General features: G+C 39.4%; 1 protein-coding gene and 1 pseudogene across 3 annotated transcripts; one reads left to right on the top strand and one right to left on the bottom strand.

The window, feature by feature from the left end:
• Window positions 1-10,115, top strand: part of LOC108414805 — a 10,753-nt pseudogene extending 638 nt beyond the window's left edge.
• A 207-nt stretch (window positions 10,116-10,322) lies between these two features.
• Window positions 10,323-18,937, bottom strand: mcm3l (MCM3 minichromosome maintenance deficient 3 (S. cerevisiae), like). 3 transcript variants are annotated; one of them, XM_017689176.1, is made up of 18 exons: window positions 18,812-18,937; window positions 17,317-17,415; window positions 16,980-17,092; window positions 16,593-16,801; window positions 15,528-15,658; window positions 15,174-15,412; window positions 14,936-15,044; window positions 14,682-14,835; window positions 14,405-14,536; window positions 13,514-13,722; window positions 13,178-13,352; window positions 12,868-12,994; window positions 12,466-12,616; window positions 12,182-12,322; window positions 11,995-12,095; window positions 11,792-11,880; window positions 10,774-10,849; window positions 10,323-10,640 (listed from the first exon to the last, which is right to left on the bottom strand). In XM_017689176.1, the coding sequence occupies exons 2-18, from the start codon at window positions 17,386-17,388 to the stop codon at window positions 10,442-10,444; spliced, it is 2,427 nt and encodes an 808-aa protein (XP_017544665.1). In that variant the 5' UTR covers window positions 17,389-17,415; window positions 18,812-18,937; the 3' UTR covers window positions 10,323-10,441. The 3 variants fall into 3 exon arrangements, with proteins under 3 accessions (XP_017544665.1, XP_017544660.1, XP_017544671.1); XM_017689171.1 differs by having other exon boundaries at window positions 17,317-17,407; XM_017689182.1 differs by having other exon boundaries at window positions 13,178-13,262; window positions 17,317-17,407.
• Between the last annotated feature and the right edge of the window lie 733 nt (window positions 18,938-19,670).

The following is a 19,670-nucleotide window of genomic DNA, read 5'->3' as shown; positions in this document are numbered from 1 at the left end:
CATTAGTCAACTGCCTCACTCTCAGGTAACGCTACTTATTTGTGTATTGCAAGATATCAATAGCTGCTCACAATCTTAAACACAGGATAATGAAAGCTTGAGTTTTGTGGTATGTCTATTTGTTTAATATCAGGCTTTGTAGAGGTGGATGTGGATCATGGGAAGGACTTGGACATATTTGACATAAACGAAGGTCTGTGTGCCATATTGTTGTGTCTAACTGCTTTCTGAGTTCTTTTTTCACTTAGTGTCTCACCCTCAATGTCTGTGTAACAGAGGCAGGGCTTGATCTGGTAGAGGGAGACATTCTCACTGATAAGGTCAGTATTCTTTCTTATGTACTGTCTTTTTCCTCCTTACAGAGCCCCGCTGATGACATCCTGTATACATAAAAATAATGCGTGGCCACGCCTTATTAACATGTGGGAACGAGATCGTAAAGCATGGCCACAACTTAGTAAGGCGTGGGAATGAGATGATTAAGTCGTGGCCATGACTTAGTAAGGCATGGGAATGAGATCGCGGCTTAGTAAGTCGTGGCCGTGCATTAGGATCTCGGTCCCGTGATTTACTATGTCGTGGGCCCGACTTAATTATCTTGTTCCCACACCTTACTAAGTCGTGGCCATGCATTATTTTTATTTATACAGGATGTTATCAGCAGGGCTCTGTACCTCCTTTTAGCATATTATATTCTTGGGGTCTTGAGGCCTTTTGCTTCGACAAAGTCGAAAAATCTGCAGCTCTGATGGTGTAAATGACTCCAACCTTGAGTGATGCTTGGAGACGTGAGTGTATGGGAACCATGAGGGATCAGTGACTTGAGAAATTCAGTTAAACAACATTGAGCCTCATTATACATATACATATGTGAGTGACAAGGAGCACAGCTCATAACTCAATTAAAAAAAAGGTCAGATAGAACCTCAACGCTTCTAAGCTTATGGTATGTTATTTTCATTTGTCATGGCTTTTTTCATTCATTCATGACCAACTATGAAATTAAGTATGATGAGTAAAAATGCCAGAGAACCTGAACTGATTGTTCAAAAGTGATGGGACTTTGAATATTTATACTACAGTAGCTATTTTTAAAATGTATTTTCATTGTGTTTAACATTATTGAGTCAAATTACATTTTTCTTGTTTTGTTTGTCATTTTTAGCCATTTGCTCTATTTTAAAAATGTCTTTTGACATTTTAATAAGCGCAAACAATCTCAGAAAGCACATGGACTAAAGGACATGTAAAATTTCAGATATGGATGTTAACAGGTTATATATTCTGGGACTGTATGCTAATAATATACAAAGATTTTATTTGCGCGCACACACACACACACACACACACACACACACACACACACACACACACACACACACACACATTTTCTAAACCGCTTACCCTTCTGGGTCATGGGCAGTGCTATCCCAGTGCTATCCCAGCAGTCATTGGGCGGAAGACAGAACACCCTGGACAAGTCCATTGCAGGGCATTTGCAAAAACAGACATCTCCATTTGAATAAATTTTGATAAATCATGTTTTTTATTGTGCATTCCAGGTCATAACAATCAAACTGCAGTTGGGTTGTTTTGCTTAAGTAAAAATAACTCAACAAAAAACAGGTAACATACAAAATTCAACTTTATTACCTTTTTTTTAACTTTCAATAGGCAACGTTAAACATCCTGGCATTTGAATGTTTCTGCTGTATAATGTGAACTTGCAGTGCCTTGACACTGGACTATAGCAGCTTTTGTGAAAAAAAAATGTATTTAAGATTCAGAATGCGCTGTGTGTTAAGAATAACTCACGACTGTAAGCTCATATTTTTAAAGGATGGTGTTTATTCTTTTTCGCAAATGAACTCTTCATACACATACATCATTACTAACAGACATAGTCATTAGTGAGATCACTATATTACTTCAAGTTTTTTGTGTTAAATTTCTATTGATAATATCGTGAATGTCAGCGATTTGTTGTATGGCCACCAGAGGTCTCACTCCCCAGAGTACTAGCCCTGTTCCCACCAAACCACCTGTACCCAATTTCAGTAATCAGCCACTGCTTAAATACCCCTTCCTTTCAGCCAGGCAGTGTGAGGTATTGACAGTTCCCTTGTGTCTGCATGCTGAGTGTTTCTGACTCTCTGCCTGGACTTTTGGATTTTTGCCTTTTGCCCCTGTGTTTTGAATGATTGGTTTTTGGACAGACTTACTGTTTTTGACCTGTTTTCTATGCCTTTTGACCACAAGTTTTGGATTACCCCTTTTACTGTTAAACCTGCACATGGATCCTTCTTCAGTTTCCGAGTCTGATGTGTCACAGTAAACTACAATTCACTATTATTAGAATTAAAGTCTTCAGTTTACATTATTGTACTTCAGGAAATGATGAATGATGGTGATTTACAGTATTGCAAATGTCCATGTGTTGAGAGTAAAGCTGTGGAATTTTTGTGATCAACAGGCAGAGGGAAGAAACTCTATTCTGGGTGATCAGTATCGCTGGCCAACCACTGTACCATACTACCTCGAGGACAGCTTGGGTAAAAGCCTGCAAACTGATGTTACTCTAAAAAGATAATCTACTCTTAATGTAAACAAATTCATTAGGATGCAGGGATGCATCAATCCTGGTGCTGGCATCGGGTGTCAGCCCAATATAAAAATGCACTGATACCAATATCAAACACCATCTAAAACCATGTGGCATAAGCCCGGAATATGCTGCCATGCTAATGAGCAAACAAATCAAGCTGGCAGCAAATGAAGGTTTGTGATGTTGTGGCAGTCAAATGCAAAGTCATGGGTTGCTTTACACACTCCACCTTGGAATATTTCATACTGTGTGCTTTGAACCACTTCCCTGTCACAGGTTTGCTTGGTACTTGGAGGCACAGCACGCTATTTTGAATGAAACGGCTTTATTGGTAATTATCTGTAGACAGAAATGCTTGCTAATCAGACTGTTTGCGCAAAGTGTGAGCATAAAAATCGTAAGCTTTGTACACAGTGATCAGTTCAAACATACAGTTTGAGCCACCAAAAACTAAGTATGTCTCGTATTAGAGGACATTTAGCTCAAGCTCAACCAGCCAAAAAAGACAGATATAATTCCTGTTATTGTGCTACAGAGACTGTTGTTGAAAGAGACAGAGGAGGAGCAGAGATTAAAGCTATGAAATGTACTTTACTGTACTGCTGTACAGAAGTGTGTTTCTGATGTGGAGCAAACCCTGCCCTTCTCTATTGCAACACACCTTAATCTAAAGTAACTGTAAATTTAACAAAGTAAATGTAGTATAGTTAGCTAATGCATATCATCTAACTCTTGTGCTGTTCATGATATGAATCATATCAAACTAAAGACCAACAAGAAACTCAGGAAAACACAGGGCTTAAATACAAACAGGGATAACGAGGGATAACAGGACACAGGTGGAAAACAGGTGGGAACAATCAAGGGTGGAGTCATGACACAAGAAGGCAGGACTAAAAACCAAAACAGAAGCACATGGACAGGACTGGGAAGTAAACACAACAGGAGCACATGGACAGGATTGGGAGGGGCCAATCGTGACACTCGTACTCATTCTGGGGGAAAAAAAGATACCGATGCATCCCTATTAAGATGAAGTATACAAAAATAAAAACTACTGTGATTCAACAAAAAATAATTTAAAGGAAAAGTTTTGTTGAACAAAAGATAAAGTTTTATATCACTTTAAACCTCAAAAACACTTCAAATCAACTCCTGCTCTTTTCTTTTAATACAGTGGAGATGAGCTGAGAAGCCTTATAAAGATTTGCTCTGATTTTGTGTGCAGAGATCAATGCTAAAGGAGTGATACTGAAGGCATTTGAGCAGTACAGACTCAAGACTTGCATTGACTTCAAACCTTGGAGTGGCGAGCCAAACTACATTTCTGTGTTCAAAGGTTCTGGGTAAGGAACATAAGGAGATTTGCTTTAACCTGTTTGTGGGCCCTGGGGCTTCAGGTGGTCATGGGCCCTATGAGTCTTCATCAGTACAACTAGCTCCTGAGTCAGTCCAAAATGAATGGATTAATACGAAGCAGCTGAAGTCATAGTTTGTAAATACATAATCATTTTTGTATAGAAGAATACATTAATTTCCTGAGAAAACAGCATAAAACATTTTAACACTGCTATTATTGTTATATTTTTGTACACGTTTGAACTCCAATTACAAGACCCAACACTTCCCTCTAGCTATCAGTAAAGCAAGGCTAACCAGATCAAAGCAGTTATGCTGTTAATTATCTACCCAGATCAGGGTTTATTAAAGGACGGCGCTCTTTCAATAATTTGCATAGACTATTCAATCTAATTTTCACCAGCCAACAACACAATCTAGATATCATAATTATCTCCTTAGTTGTGGAAAAAATTTGATAGAGTCAGTTGGAAATTTCTTTTCACAACATTACAGATATTTGGCTTGGAAAAATCATCTGTCCAATGGATAAGGACATTATATACATCACCCATGGCTACAGCCACCACTAATGGGCTGATCTCCCAGAGTTTTCCACTGCAAAGGGCTGCTAGACAAAGATGCCCATTGTCTCCATCTTTATTGTCAACTTTTATAGAACCACTAGCAGCAGCAATCAGACAAAATAGAAACATCATTCATCTGATAGTTTCTCATCATAAACATGGGAACTAAATGTACCAGATTGTGAAGGATCTTCTTCTAACCTGTCATTCCCTGCCTTGCCAGGTGTTACTCCTATGTGGGGAATCGGCGGGTAGAGAAGCAGGAGCTGTCCATCGGACAAAACTGTGATAGCTTGGCAACCGTGGAGCATGAGTTCCTGCATGCTCTGGGCTTCTGGCACGAGCAGTCCCGAGCTGACCGAGATGACTATGTGAACATCATTTGGGACCAAATTGTATCTGGTTAGTTAACACATACACTGTTGCTTGAACAGTGGATTAAATTGTCAGCCTCAGCAATAATAATAATAATAATAATAAAGCCACCAATTACACACAGTGAGAGGTAGATGATGTGTATCTCAACTCTCTTCATAGCCTCATAACTCAGGATATAAGTCGCGTACAATCTTGTGGTGAGATGGAATGGAAAGGGCAACTCAGTGGATTCAGTGAACTGTATTTTTAAGATATATTATTGCGAAACAAAAGAAACACATATAGAAACATTGAATTTGATCCTAGGACGTGGACCCCAGATGGTTAACTTGAAAAAAAAATTCCATTAATCCAGCTATATATATGTAATATTGGTTCTGCGGTCGTTCACAGTGTTTAGTGCAGTCGTGCTGTTTAGATGTTAAGCTGGGTGTCCTCCGTATAGCAATAATAAATGCATACTGAATTTGTTAGTAATTTGACCAAGTGGCAATATATGTGAACAAAACAGAAGAGGACCAAGAACAGATCCATGAGGCACACTTTAAGGAATTTCTTGCATTTTGACACTTGGTCAACAGTAGCTAAGTTATAAATGTTTTTGCTGGAATAACTGGTTGAATAACTTTTAATAATTCTTCTTATTTAACTGGCAGACACTTGAGGATTTCTACCAGTTACAGAAGAATAAAACCATTTTAGAACATTGCCTGATAGTCCAACCTATATTTCATGTCTCTATGTCAATACGTTATGGTCTACAGCATTAAAGGCAGCTGAAAGACTGAGTAGATTGCTTATATGAGGGGTCTCAGATAAGCAATCTTAAGTGAGTACTAACTTCTAGCCATTCCTCTTTCAGTTTCCCATTTTGACAACCGAACTACAGAACAACTGAACAGACACGCTCCAAAAAATGATGTAGGGACAGGATCAGGGGGACCTGTTGCAGATTTTGGACGAGACACCACTAAACACATATCAGTTTCACTACCTACATGAAGAAGCTTGAAAACATCCTTTATTATATCTTTGCAGGTTTTCAGTCTTGGAAGTGTCTAGTAGTGATAATGCATGGCAACAGTAAAACCATCAAAAGCGATGAAGCCCCACCGAGTGGCCCATCTTAAGAGAATCTAAGGTTTAGGACATATCCAGTCACTTTGACTCAGCCCTGCTAGACAATCTCTCACTATGTTTTACTTTTGAGAAAACAATAGCGGATTGTACCAGAGGATTCACACCTTCTAAAATATATTACATTGCCTTTGAATAGAAGCCTCATGTTCCATGTTTCACTTACAGGTAAACAGCACAACTTTAACACCTATGGTGACACAGTGTCCAGTGCTCTTGGCATGCCCTACGACTACAGTTCTGTTATGCACTACAGTAAGACTGCCTTCAGCAAGGGCTCCAACCCAACCATTGTCACTAAAATACCAGAGTTCGTCGATGTGATTGGCCAGAGCATGGAGTTCAGTTCCAGTGATGTACTCAAGCTAAACAAGCTTTACAACTGCAGTGAGTTCAGTTCCTGCCATCATAATTCACTGTTTATGGTTATCATTATAAAATATATACTTCTTTATCTCCAAGACCTTTGGTACAATCACCATTCATGGTTATTATAAAATGGCCTGTATAATGGAAAATTAAAGGCACTGCCACAAGATTTTTCTCTGTCACACCCCTCTCTTTTTCTATATGTGTGTTCCTCCAGCCACATTCTCCACCTTCTTGGATTCCTGTAGTTTTGAGGAGCCCAATATCTGTGGTATGATCTAGGGAGAAGATGCAACGGGGAAGTGGGTGCGTGTGAGGAGTGTGGAGGGAGGTCCAAACACTGATTATACCAACATGGGCCAGTGTAACGGTATGATTGTCTCTTAGAAAAACAAGAAATTAAAGAGTGACTGAGGAACAAGATTAAACATAAAGCAAAAAAACAATGTTTTTTCAGTTTTTGACATAATTTGAAAGTACTCTGTATATTGTGTGTAAATTTTATGATAAAAGTACCAAAAGAAATGGCCCAAAATTATGTGGAAAAAAAACTCAGGCTCTGTTGACTTACATCAAAGGTATGTTTTTTCCTTCTTCTGTAAAGTTAACATTTTGGAGGTACAAGGTAGCGATATATTAATTCACAGTACTGTGCAAATTTCAAAGACCAATTTTTCTGTCAAAACGAGCATTAAGTACATTATTCATTGAGTAAGTTCTCCATTTTTCAGTATCAGAATAAAGCAAGGAACATATATTTATAACAGAATTATTAAATATTACACAAAGGCTTCCAGCCCTATGTATAATGTCCATGTTTGACTTTTCTGCACATTACAGCTGCTTCAACTCTTCCATCCTTCCAATCTTCAAACCAAAGAGTTACAGCTGTGTCCTCCCAAGTTTACTGATCCTGAAGGAATAGATAGATCTAAAAGGATGTGAAGGACAAAAAGAAGAACAAAATTCCCACTAGACATGGTGATATATGGAGATAAGGAGATAAAACTTACTCCTTATCTGTGATCTTAATCTGAGATCTCTGGAAGAAACAGAAGGTGGTATGTACACCACTGAAACAATGAAAGACTCTTTGGACCACAGCAATAACCATCAGTGAAGACTTGTGGAGGATCAGTCTGCGGACGTATTACAACATCTGCGGTTGATAATTTGCTTTTGATTGAAGATATCATGAAGTCTGATAGGTAGAAACAATTTTAATTCATCATCAAATACCCTCTGGATAATGTTTAAAAATGGGAAAGAAATAATTCAATAGTAAGACAATAACCACATACACACTGCTGAGAAGATCAGAGGGTACTTATTAAATAATATGATGCTGGTGTTCTCAGAGCAGTGGCCAGACCATCACAGACCACGGATCTCCATAGCGTTCAGTGTGTTTGCGGTTACTTGAATAAAAGCAGGAAGTATAACCAAATTGCAAAACTGAACTTTGTACATGTTTCTAAAGGAAATACAAAAATATCCCAGTTGATTTCTTAGATAAACTGAATCAAAAAAAATATTTACTTATATACTTAAGGCTTCTCTGTGATTTTCTACTAACCATATGTTTTCTATTTTTTGTTTACAACATAGCTTAATATCATTAATTGTACCTTTTTATAAATGTATTAATCAGTGTTATCTCTGAATTTTGCACAGTACTGTATACAATTGTGTTATGTCTTCATTAACATTTTATTGCTTTTTTTGAAACGTATTGCTCTTAACCTTGTGCTAATAACTCTTCTCTGTCTTGAGGAAAGCTAATTAAATATTTGCTCTGATTTGTGTATAAGGCCAATTCTCCAGGACTTTGCTCTTCATGATCTTCCTTTAACATTTTCATTTTCAGGCACAGGATATTTTATGCATTTTAGCACAGCCACAGGAAGCTATGGAAACAAGGCTTACTTGGAAAGTCGGTTCTTTTATCCTAAACGAGGATTCCAGTGCCTGCAGTTCTACCTGTATAATAGTGGAGGAGCTGATGACCAGTTGAAAGTGTGGGTGCGCGAGTATAACAGTGCAAACCCCAACGGAGTGCTGAGGCTCATTCAGACAATCAGTGGTAATTTATTCAGCTAATCTGATTCTTTCCTAATCTCCTTTTCCCTGCTTTAAATGTATCTCTGGGTCTTTTAAAGGTGCGACACAAATAGGACAATAATAATAATAATAATACTAAAATTAAGCTGTAAAACCTTATCCATCCTAGCACCTTTTGCCAGGTTAGAAAAGCTTACAAGATATTGACAAAATCCCCATTTAACGTAATCAGAAATTGTAGTGGAAAACTTGGAAAGTCACACTTAAGAAGAGGGTTAAGAGGTAGTTTCTCATTCCAATAGTATTACTCTTTTGCATTATGAGTAATGTGTTGCTTTCTGGGACAGACGGCATCAGGAACTCCTGGGAGCTTTACCACGTGAAGCTGGACGTGTCTCAGAAGTTCCGAGTGGTGTTTGAAGGGGTGAAGGGCGCAGGAACATCAAACGGCGGTCTCTCTGTGGATGACATCAACCTCTCAGAGACACAATGCCCCCACCATACTTGGCATATTCAGAACTTCAACAGCCTTCTCGCCACAACACCTGTTGGTTCTAAGATCTACAGCCCTATCTTTTTGTCCCGTGATGGCTACTCTTTCCAGATTGGCATATATATCAACGGGGTTACAAGCAACCCTGGCAACATAGCTGTCTACCTTCACCTGACCTCAGGACCTCATGACAGCCAGCTGGCATGGCCCTGCCCCTGGCGACAGGTCACCATGGCACTGATGGACCAGCACCCGCATATTCAACAACGGATGGACAACCAAAGGATGCTCACCACCAACCCCAGCCAAACCTCCACTGACTGTAAGAATGAGCAAATGAGAGGGAGACTTTGAATTTGAAACACCATGGTAGTGATAACATCCATAAATTACAGATTTTGATTGAAGTCTACCTTTGATATGTATAACTTTTTTTCTCTGCACCTGAAGCTCTAGGTAATGTGCAGAATGTATGGGATGATCCACGGAAGGTTGGCCGTTTGGTGACAAACTCAGATGGTACATCTTACTATCGAGGGCCTGGTTGGGGCTACAGTGCTTTCATCTCACACAGCCGTCTGACAAGCCGCGCCTTCGTCAAAGGAGACGTTTTCTTCCTCTTCAGTCTAGAAGGTACCTTTGGAGCTGGGGTTTGTGATGACTGTCTACTAGAACAATTAAGATGCCCTCAAGAGGGATCAAAATAGGTTCATTTTCATAATAAGGAGCAACATGTTAAAGCTGAATTTCCAGCTTTGGAATGATCATTTCTATTCACTTGCCTTTTTTCCAGATTTGACTAGCCTCCTGTACACTCAGCCTGTGCCTCAGTCTGTTGCTTGTGGAGAGAATTGCTTAGAGAGAATGTCATCTGATGACTCCACAGCAACCTTCACTGAAAAGTCCACAACTGTGGTGGTGGTGATGGCGTGTACTTTTGTGGGTGCTGTCGTGCTGTTGCTTGCAATTGCAAGTGTGCTGTATAAGGTGAAGAAGAGCAAAGAGAGAGGAGAGATGGACAGAGAAGGAGGAATAGAGCCAGAAAGAATCAATGGCTGAAAGTCTCCAGCATCCAATACAGTGAAGATCCGAGTCATTGTTGATTATTAAATTTAGTAGAATGTCATTAGTATAATGCTAAGCGGAGAATGATGTCATTTTTGTTTTTTGTCTTTTTAACAGAACTTGCTAGTCAGCTCACACTACAATGGAATGAACCATGACCAAAATACCCTAGAAGTACTTGTGCCAAATTATTTTGTATATGAATTTGAACTATTAAATCTTTTAATATACATAAAATAATCACGACTCCAGTGTCCTCCTGCCTTCAAACACCAGAAAAAGTCAGATATGAGTGCTCTAGCTATTTATTAGTGACCAATAGAATGACAAACATGAATATTATGGACAGAAGTACAGAACACAACTAAACAAAACGAAGACAAATTTTCTTTTACACTTCCTTCAGCGTCAAATAAGGAAGACCACATCCTCAGACACCATGACTTGGTTATCGTCCTGCATGCGCTCCAGCAGCAGGTTCACCTCTTGCTGGTCAAACTCCTCAGACTGACCCTTGTTAATATGGGTGAGAAGCTCTGGAACTGCCACAGACTGAGACCTGGTCACCTTGAAGGCTTTCAGCAGTGCAGCCTTGAAAACCTTAATTCTATAAGAGGTCAATGGTGAAGGAAAGCCAAAGTATTAAGATCATATTCAAAGCAATGAGAAAAAGATTGTAGGAGCTCTGGGGAATATGGGAATGTAAGTGAAGGACACTGGAGAGAATTAGAGGACTATACCTGTCCTGACTGATGTCAGTTTTTTTCTTTTGACTGATCCTCTGAGATGGTGGTCTTGTCTTCTGACTGGATTGAGCTGATCAGAGATAAAAACCGCACTATTAAACATGAAGGTTCCTAAGGGGTTATTGATTTGAACATTTCTAGGACACAAAAAAAAAAAAAAAAGTATGGAACTTTTACATTTTGATGTTCTTTAAACTGTTATCAAAAGGGTCTTCATGCTCACATATCACTTCCAGACACTGTTCTTTTAAAAGAACCATCCATTAAAAGTTCTCTCTACTGTTTAAAGCGTGTTCTTTAAGCAATGCCATAGAACAGTGGTTTTCAATCCTGGTTCTGAAGAACCCTAGACCTAGTGTCTCCCCTGCTTCCAACATACCTGATCCAACTAATCAGCTAATTTCATAAGCCCTTCATGATGAAGTGTGCGTGTTGGGAGCTGGGAAAACACTAAAGTGTGCAGGGCAGGGGGTCCCCTGCCAGACCAGGGTTGGATGCATGTGCTATAGAATAACCACTTTTGGCCCCCTAAAGGACTAGGTTTGAAAGAGTTTAAAGGCTTATAAAAGTTCTTCACATAATGTAAAGGTTCTATACCAATTGGGCCTTGACATTATGTGGAGGTTCTTTAAACCACTTAAGATTCTTCACACTCACCTTATTTTAAGAAATGGTTCTGCTATGGCAGTGCATACCAATCTTATCCACAATAGGGTGGTGTAGCTACAGGTTTTCATTGCAACTGAGCAAATGTACACTTCATGTAAATCAATGAAGAGACCAATATCAACTAACTAGACAAATTGAACATGTGCTCCAGTTTGTTTGGAATGAAAACCCATAGCCACACCACCCATTATGGATAAGACTGTTCTATGGCATTGCTGCAAAGTGGACACTTAGCACCTTTATTTTTCTGAGTGCATAGGCCATGGCTAACAGTGAAAACATACTGCAGATCTTTAGAGATAAGTGATTGGTGAAGGACAACAAAGTAAGTTTATTTACTCACTGTCTTCATTCTCTGCAAAGTCATAAGGGTCATCAGAATCTTCTGCCATTGTTGAATCCATGTCATCTTTTGAGACACGGGAACGTTTCCTGTGGATGATGCCATTTATCATGTCAGTGAATTACCTCATACCTAAGGCACTACTGTTCTACATACCATATGCAACACCAGAACCGCTCTACAACTCACTCCCAATATTATACCTGACACTTCTCTGGCTGCGAGTCTCCTCACTCTGAGTACCATCCATCTGAGAGTCAGCATTGTCCTCAGGAAGCTTCCTCTTCTTGTTCTTCTCCAGAATCTACACAAAGGACACCAATAAGTATTAGAAGTGGTGTCCTCTTACATAAATGTTTAGTTCAGATCACTGATCTTTTCATAAATTACCTTTTTGAAGTAGGCAAACTGCATGAGCTCCAGAGCAACCTCTGCATCTCCCAAGTCAATGGTTTTACTCATGCGAGCTTTAGCATGGGCTGTGGCTAACCTGATCATCGTCTCTAAAGCACGAGCAGTCACTGGCATCGTCTGTAAGAAAGTAATACCAACAACAATTACAGAAACTTTTTCCTCCCATTTCTTGGTTTATAAGTCATGGGTCACTGAATAATCATCTAGAAACTACAATGAAAATGGGTTTAGATGTAAAAGTAAAAGTCCTCTGTACACACCCTTGCTGAGTCGCTGTTGACCTGATCATGGCTTCTGAGTTTGGAATACTCTTCTGCTATGTAGTCTGAAGCCTCCTGGGTCAAAACTGGTTTCACTAGCTTAGCCACATGGATATATTTTCTGATGAACTCCATGGTAACAACTTTTTCCCTGCAAGCCAAATCAAGATGACACACTGATTTGTTTAATCCCACCAATCTTGAAACATTTCTAAAACTGATCTGAATGGACCCTGAATTCAGTCTTTAGCCTACAGCAGCTTAGCCCCACCCACTCACACAAAAGTTAGTGTTTCATCCCAGACCCCAACCGCGCCCACCCCCCACCCATGAAGCACAGGACAGCCAATCATTTATGTATTAGGTAATACTTGGAGTCAATCAAAACCACTTTTGACCTACTTTTTCTTCCTGTGACCATGGAGTATATTGTCCTTTTTCTCATAAATCTGCAGTTCCTGCTCTGCTGCCTCAGTGATGTTCGGATCTTCTGTGGCAAATATGTCCACAGTGCTGCCCAGAGGCATTGCTATTGGTGCACACAAACCAGTTAGGCTCAAGATATTGACCGGGTCATTTGGCAAACCGTGGTAAATTATGTAATGTGGAAAATGTACAGCCAAATTATAAAACATCATACATGTTTTGACAGTGGCCAAGGAGGTCCATATTGAAAACTGTCTCAATCAAAAGATCAAACTGAATCAATTACCTGTTCCCTCCTGCTCCCCTGGTGGTCGATATCTATGCATGCGCAGCACATGCTCAGAGATCTCCCTGTCGCTATCTGCATCCATCTGATCAAGAACGATGAAGAGCAGATCGAATCGAGAGAGTAAGGAATCTTGTAGACCAATGTTCTCCATAGGGGTTTTATACTGGTCATACTAGGGTGAAAGATGAAAACTAGGTCAACAAGACCAAACCACTCTATTGTCATTTACTAAGCACTGTAAGAAACTATTTCCCATTGAACTCCCACTTTAAAGCACCAGCTGTAGAACTAAGAAAACCATATTTAGCATAATCTGCAAACAGTATATCTTACCCTTCCATAGACTGGGTTAGCAGCAGCCAACACACTGCAGCGAGCATTCAGCCTGGCCTGGATCCCAGCTTTAGCGATTGTAACTCTCCCTTGCTCCATCACCTCATGGATGGCTGTACGATCCATGTCAGACATCTTGTCAAATTCATCGATACATACCACCCCTCGGTCAGCAAGAACCATGGCACCTGCCTCTAACCGGCGCTCACCTGAGAAATGGATGGAGATCGATGTGACTTGAGACTTATCTTCAAACCAAAGCACTGAAATAAAGAAACACCTTATCTAATTCATACAACCCCTCCCAATAAGGGCTTTAACAAAGCCACTGCAATATAAATAAGTTTCTTTTTAGCCACTCAAATGTGAGTTTTATGTATTTTAGATTAAAAAGATTTCAAACAGTACTTGTTTATGGCAGATGAAGAGAATTTTGTCCAAAAAGTTCTATAGACAGATCAGTCCAATGTGTAACATCTCAAAAGGTTTAGGGACTGTCCAAGTCTAGTTTTGACAACTCTCCTTCTCACTGAATCACGAACACCAACCTTAGCTGAAGCCAGAGAAACCTGCAGTTCTTTAGATGTTCTCCTGGAACTTTCCTCAGGTGATTTGCACCCTTTGCAGAAATTGACAGATTGACCAAATGTTCCTAGGTTTCTCAGTGTGTAGATAATAGCCCTCATTGTGGTTCTGTTATGTCCTAGAAGCTTAAAAATGGCTTTGTAATCCTTTCCGGACTCTCCCTTCATCTTTTGAATTGCATTTTGATCATGACTTTGCGTGCTTGTAAAAACTTTGATGGTTTACCATTAGTGATATAGTTGCTACAAAGTCAATGCTATCAAAGTCTCAATGTTGTCTTATTACAAAACACATTATACTGGTCACCCGTTTCTTGATCTGTGGTAACCGCAGCAGTAAGTCCCACCCCAGACGAGCCACGTCCAGTAGTGGGGATAGCCCTTGGTGCTGTGAACAGAACGTACCTCAGCAACTGAGATTTGGCCACTGATGGGTCACCTAAAAGCAAGACAAAGAACCAAGTGCATTTGAGAGGAAGTACCCCAAAAGCTCCTGGATCCTTACCCATGTCTTACAAACCAAAGGACACAGCTCTGCTTGAAACATCCAAGTTTGAAGATCAAAACTTAATCCCAGTACCAACCTATGAGCAAGATGTTGATGTCTCCTCTGATGCGAGTGCCATTCTCTAGGTTGGTCTCGTTGCCGCCGAGTAGCAGACAGAGAATGGCCTTCTTTATGTACTCATGACCGTGGATACTGGGAGCTAGCGATCGACTCAGATGCTCAAAAACATCCTGAAGCACAAAACAAACCATATGGATAAATCTGCACTTGGCTTTGAGGTGAAGGGAGAACAATTGCCAAGACAAGTAAATCTGTCTTGCTCTTACTTACTTTAGAATGAGTTTTGCAGAATTTCTTGATCTTGGCAACATCATCAGCAGAAAATGTGGGAACAATTTCCTTACTCATTAGCTTCACATTGTTGGCTAGAAGAATAGTCCTGCACAAAAATAGAAACGTGTAAAGCAACATTTGATTATATTTATTATATTTGTTTGCTCAGTGCAGTAATGGGGGCCAGCAGGGGGAGAAAAAAAAAAAAGATGAAGATCTATACAATGTAGTTTACCTGAAGGTTCCTGAGGTGAAGCCTCCTTGCTTGGCAGGTAAACAGCGGTAGACTCCAACAAGCTGCACACGATCTCCTGGCTTCACTTTGTCTACAAGGTCATCATTGGCAATTATGTCGACTGAGCGGGGCAGCTGACCAGCAGGAGCCTTCTCTGGCATCTCCTGGATGGTCAGTGTCTGGTGATCCTTATAGCAGCACAGCCCAAACTCAGTTTCTAATGGATTATTCTCCTCATCCTGCACATACACAAAGAGCTTTAGACCACTGTGGCATCAGCTCTAGGATAAAATTATTCAACATTCATTTTAATGTACATGGAAACAGCAGACCAGCTACCCAGAACAGGCACACCTTGGTGGGATAGATAGCACTGGAAGGGAAAGCATCCAGTGAAGTGAGATCAGTGTATTTCCTCTCCAGGGTTTTCTTTGTGGCTGGACAATAGTGCACACTGCGCATGATCTTTGGCCTGACCAATGAACCTGAAACAGTGCAACACATTCAACTAAAGTTTTATTAAAAAACAAAACAGTACGACTGATAATTAAAGGGGCAAGCTAGCCAAAAAGCCATCTTTTGTTTGTTTGATTTTGGAAATTATTAAACTTCTTTGCAACAAACATTTAACCAAACCAAAACTTTAAAATATTATTGCTGTAACATTTATTTGAAAAAATAAACTTTGAAAAACCTAAATATTTAGCTAAAGCTCTGTGATGGATTTGGCACAATGCAGGACCAATGTAACTGACATATGCTTCTCTTTTCAACTGTATGGAATTTATCAGTCTAGATATAGTATTTGTAGGGTTATAGTGTTATGTGATTATATAGTCAAGTAAAATTTGATAGGTTGCATTGATTACTCAATTATTTGCATACATTTGACTTAAATCAGGTGCATCATAAGTGTGATTAATTAATTTAAATACTGAAAGAACCCAGAGGATATAGCATGAAAGTGGTGGGAACTTTGGAGTGGATACATGAAGACAGAGTGCTTGCAATATTTTGTGCCCCCCATCCTTGCTAAAGCAAAATGAAGCAAGCTAGCTAAAATTACAGCTTGGAAGCTGAATAATACGTATTTAATTAGCCTCTACAGATACCTTGGTGGCTGAAGATACATAAAGGATACAAAATTGGGATTTTTCCAACAGATGAGGCTGAAGGACACATCGCTGTGCTACACAATACTACAAAGCATTACAAACAAGCCAGCTGTTGAAAATGCCCCTTTAAGACTACAGTCAAAAACTGGGGGCAGGAACCAACACAACATTGTATTCAGGGTAGGGTAGCAGACATTATTGCATTAATTTGTCCAGTGCAAAAATGGTATCAAATCAAGCATTCAGCATGGTTCCTGTCTTGACTCGCCCTCTAATTAAACATACATTTAGGAAAGTTACATACACTTGGTCACAATTCCCTCAACACAGACAAGATTGCCCAGAAACCGTGCACTGAGGGTACGAGGGGATACATGCTTATTCCCAAAGCTTCCCTCAAATCCAACGTGGAACTCATCAAACTGTTTGGCATAGGTTGCATCAAAGGATGCCACCAGGTCCTTCAGAGCTTTCTGAAAAGCCACCAGCTCACTGAAGGCATTCTTCAGCAGTCTAGAAGGGAAACAGGAGAGAACACTTACAGGAAGTCTGATTCCATCTTGGATAAATAGCTGCAAACTCAACACTTCTGAAGGCTAGAGGATATGAAATATTTTCCTTGTACCTCAAAACTTGTATCAAAGTAGGACACCACATTACATTGACCAATAACTCAGACAGGGTTACTAACTCCTTGGCTCGTTTTTCATTTCTCCGCCGCAGGTCATTAATGTTGACAATGAGGCGAGACTGGTCTTCAGACACCATGTTTCTGACCTTCTCATGATACACGCCCTGGTCTTGCTGTCAAAAACACAAACGGCATTCAAGCAGGGTCACACACTGCGACATGATTAAACTGCATACGAGACAACAAAATACTCATGACTCTCACTAAGAAATAGGACAGACTAAACAAAGAGAAGAATCTTGTGTGTGTGCACGTGAAAGTTTAATTAAAGCTTATTGTGAATTTAAAATTGAAGGAAAAGAGAAGAACGCGAGTCATATTGGTGAAAGGTGCTCACATCATCATCCAGAAAGTCCAGGTATTCTCTCTGAGCTTCTCGTAGCTCCAGGTCCTCAAAGCCACCATCCATTTTCCACACAAAACTATACCTGAGAAGCTCAATAGAACACAGTTAGCCAGTTAAAAAGGCACATATAACGCCCCCCATTTTAAAATGTTAATTGGAAATCCCCGACACAGTTTCACCATGTCAAAATAAGTGACCACTTTTGGCTGTCAATCTTTTGAAACTGGGGGAAAAAATGTTTTTAACTGTTAACTGTTTTTAAGCATTATTGCTAAACAGCATGGCCTGATATTAGCTTTAGCAGTTAAATCCGAACACATTTGAAATTACTAAAGAATACATAATTGTTTGCAATTCTAAATAATAATAACTCTACAATAATTAAACGCAGTATAGCAAGGAGATGCAGAAAATGTTGAATACAGAAATATAAAATATAAAATTATAAATAATTATAAAAAGTAAATAAATATTATATTTACTTTGCTTTTCCATCCAGGAACACCTAGATTAGGCATCCAATGCTTTTGGCCATGTGTACTTTGGCCAGTTTATGTTTCCATTGAAAGTTGATTTGTATAGCTTTGAAAAATAACTTTTAGGTCATGTGGTCTATAAGGATGCAACCATAGGACAGCCATATTTATAGAACAACTTGAAAAAAGATAACTATATTTCCCACTACAATTACAATGAATTAACACGGAAAAGACCTCATTGTATTTCAGGATCTTCCATCCTTTTATGCATCTGAAGACTAAAATCATTGGTGTGGATCAGGGCTAACTGGGATTTTCATCCAAAATAGGCTTCACAAGTTACATTAGCTCATTATATTTAGCAACCAGTTTGTATGTGAAGAGACATTACTAAAATACTTTCTATGCTTCTTGTTAAAATTCTACTTCCAGGACCTAAATGTTCCTATAATTGCAGAAACACACACAAAAAAACGTTTGTCCAGAATTAGTTTACGGGTTTAAATGGCCACCTAGATTAGTCGTTCTGAGTACCCTCAAAAAAAATTTGAAGTGTACTGGTGAGGAAAAGGAGGTTTTCTACTCAGTTCCATCTCATTTGCCTTCAGCTCACAGTTTCCTTTGTGTTTCATTTCATTTGGTCAGAACGAGTGGACTACCTTTTTACTCAGCTCCATCACAAATAGAACCTAACAATCTTCTCTTCTTTGTTCCCAATACTAAATATATAGGCCTACTGGAGGTAATAAGATGTTTTACTGAGGTTCATTTAGAAAAAAAAAGTAATCAAAAGAGTTGAAATAAGAATTAGATAATCTTTTATTAGTTACTTTTAGCTGATTAAATCAGTACTTCATTAAAATGACAATACATTTATTTGGGTGGTGCTTTAGGCTGCTCCACACACCTCTGGCTTTAGCAAACATCAAACAATGTCTTCCCAAAATCTGTGCAAATATCATAGAGATCACAAAACATTTAAGTCATATTCACTTAGTTCCTCTCACCTGCAGTCAGAAGTTAAATCCTCAGTGCCTCTGCTCTGAAACACAGAAACACTATAAGAACAACTGTGGGAGTGAGTGCAGCTTACTCAGCACATGCTTTGACAGTTCTCCATTACCCAGAGAGACTGCTTTAGGTCATGGAGTTTGCAGGGCTGGAAACCTATCTATCCAATTAGCCAATTAAAGGGACAGTCCAGTACAAAATCAAATTTGCTGAACTGTCCCCGTAACCCAAATGTAGAATCGGTTAATACTCTTGAGTGTCAATGCACAATATTTGTGTGCTTTTATGTAAAATGGTCATAATTCATTCGTTTGCCCTGTATCCCGCATTACATTCAAAAAGTACCCAGAGATAAAACACTCCTTATAGCGTTAATATGAACGTGCAGAGCTAAACAGCCGTAAGCTGAACAGGTGGACACATGTGAATGTGTTGGCTTTTGTGATGTCACAGAAACAATGAATTCAACACGTTTTCTGAAATGTTTTTGCAGCCCATATATGGACCAGGTAGTGAATGGTACATTTTGAAACTTGTTAAGCGATGCTTACATATTACTTCAAACTCCCTTTATTTAAAAATGAGGAAATCAGTTTTTCTTGATAAGGGCTCTTTAATGGATAACAGTATGTCACAGTGTCAGGAACCACACAAGCAAGCTTATCTGAAATGAATTAACGACGGTTTGAGGCAAATGTGTGTTGATCTAAGTTTGCACCATGCTAGCTGGAGGAATATAGTTGATAGCAAAGCTATTCAACTGTGCATTTTTTGTCAAACTACTACTTTAACTTGCCAAGCCATTAGCTTAGAACAAGGGCCTACAGCTGTCCTACACACACTGAGTATCGCAGC

This window comes from Pygocentrus nattereri, chromosome 4 (genome assembly GCF_015220715.1).
Source record: "Pygocentrus nattereri isolate fPygNat1 chromosome 4, fPygNat1.pri, whole genome shotgun sequence".
Lineage (NCBI taxonomy): Eukaryota > Metazoa > Chordata > Actinopteri > Characiformes > Serrasalmidae > Pygocentrus > Pygocentrus nattereri.
The sequence above is the reverse complement of the archived record's forward strand: the minus strand, read 5'-3'. Positions and strand labels throughout refer to the sequence as shown.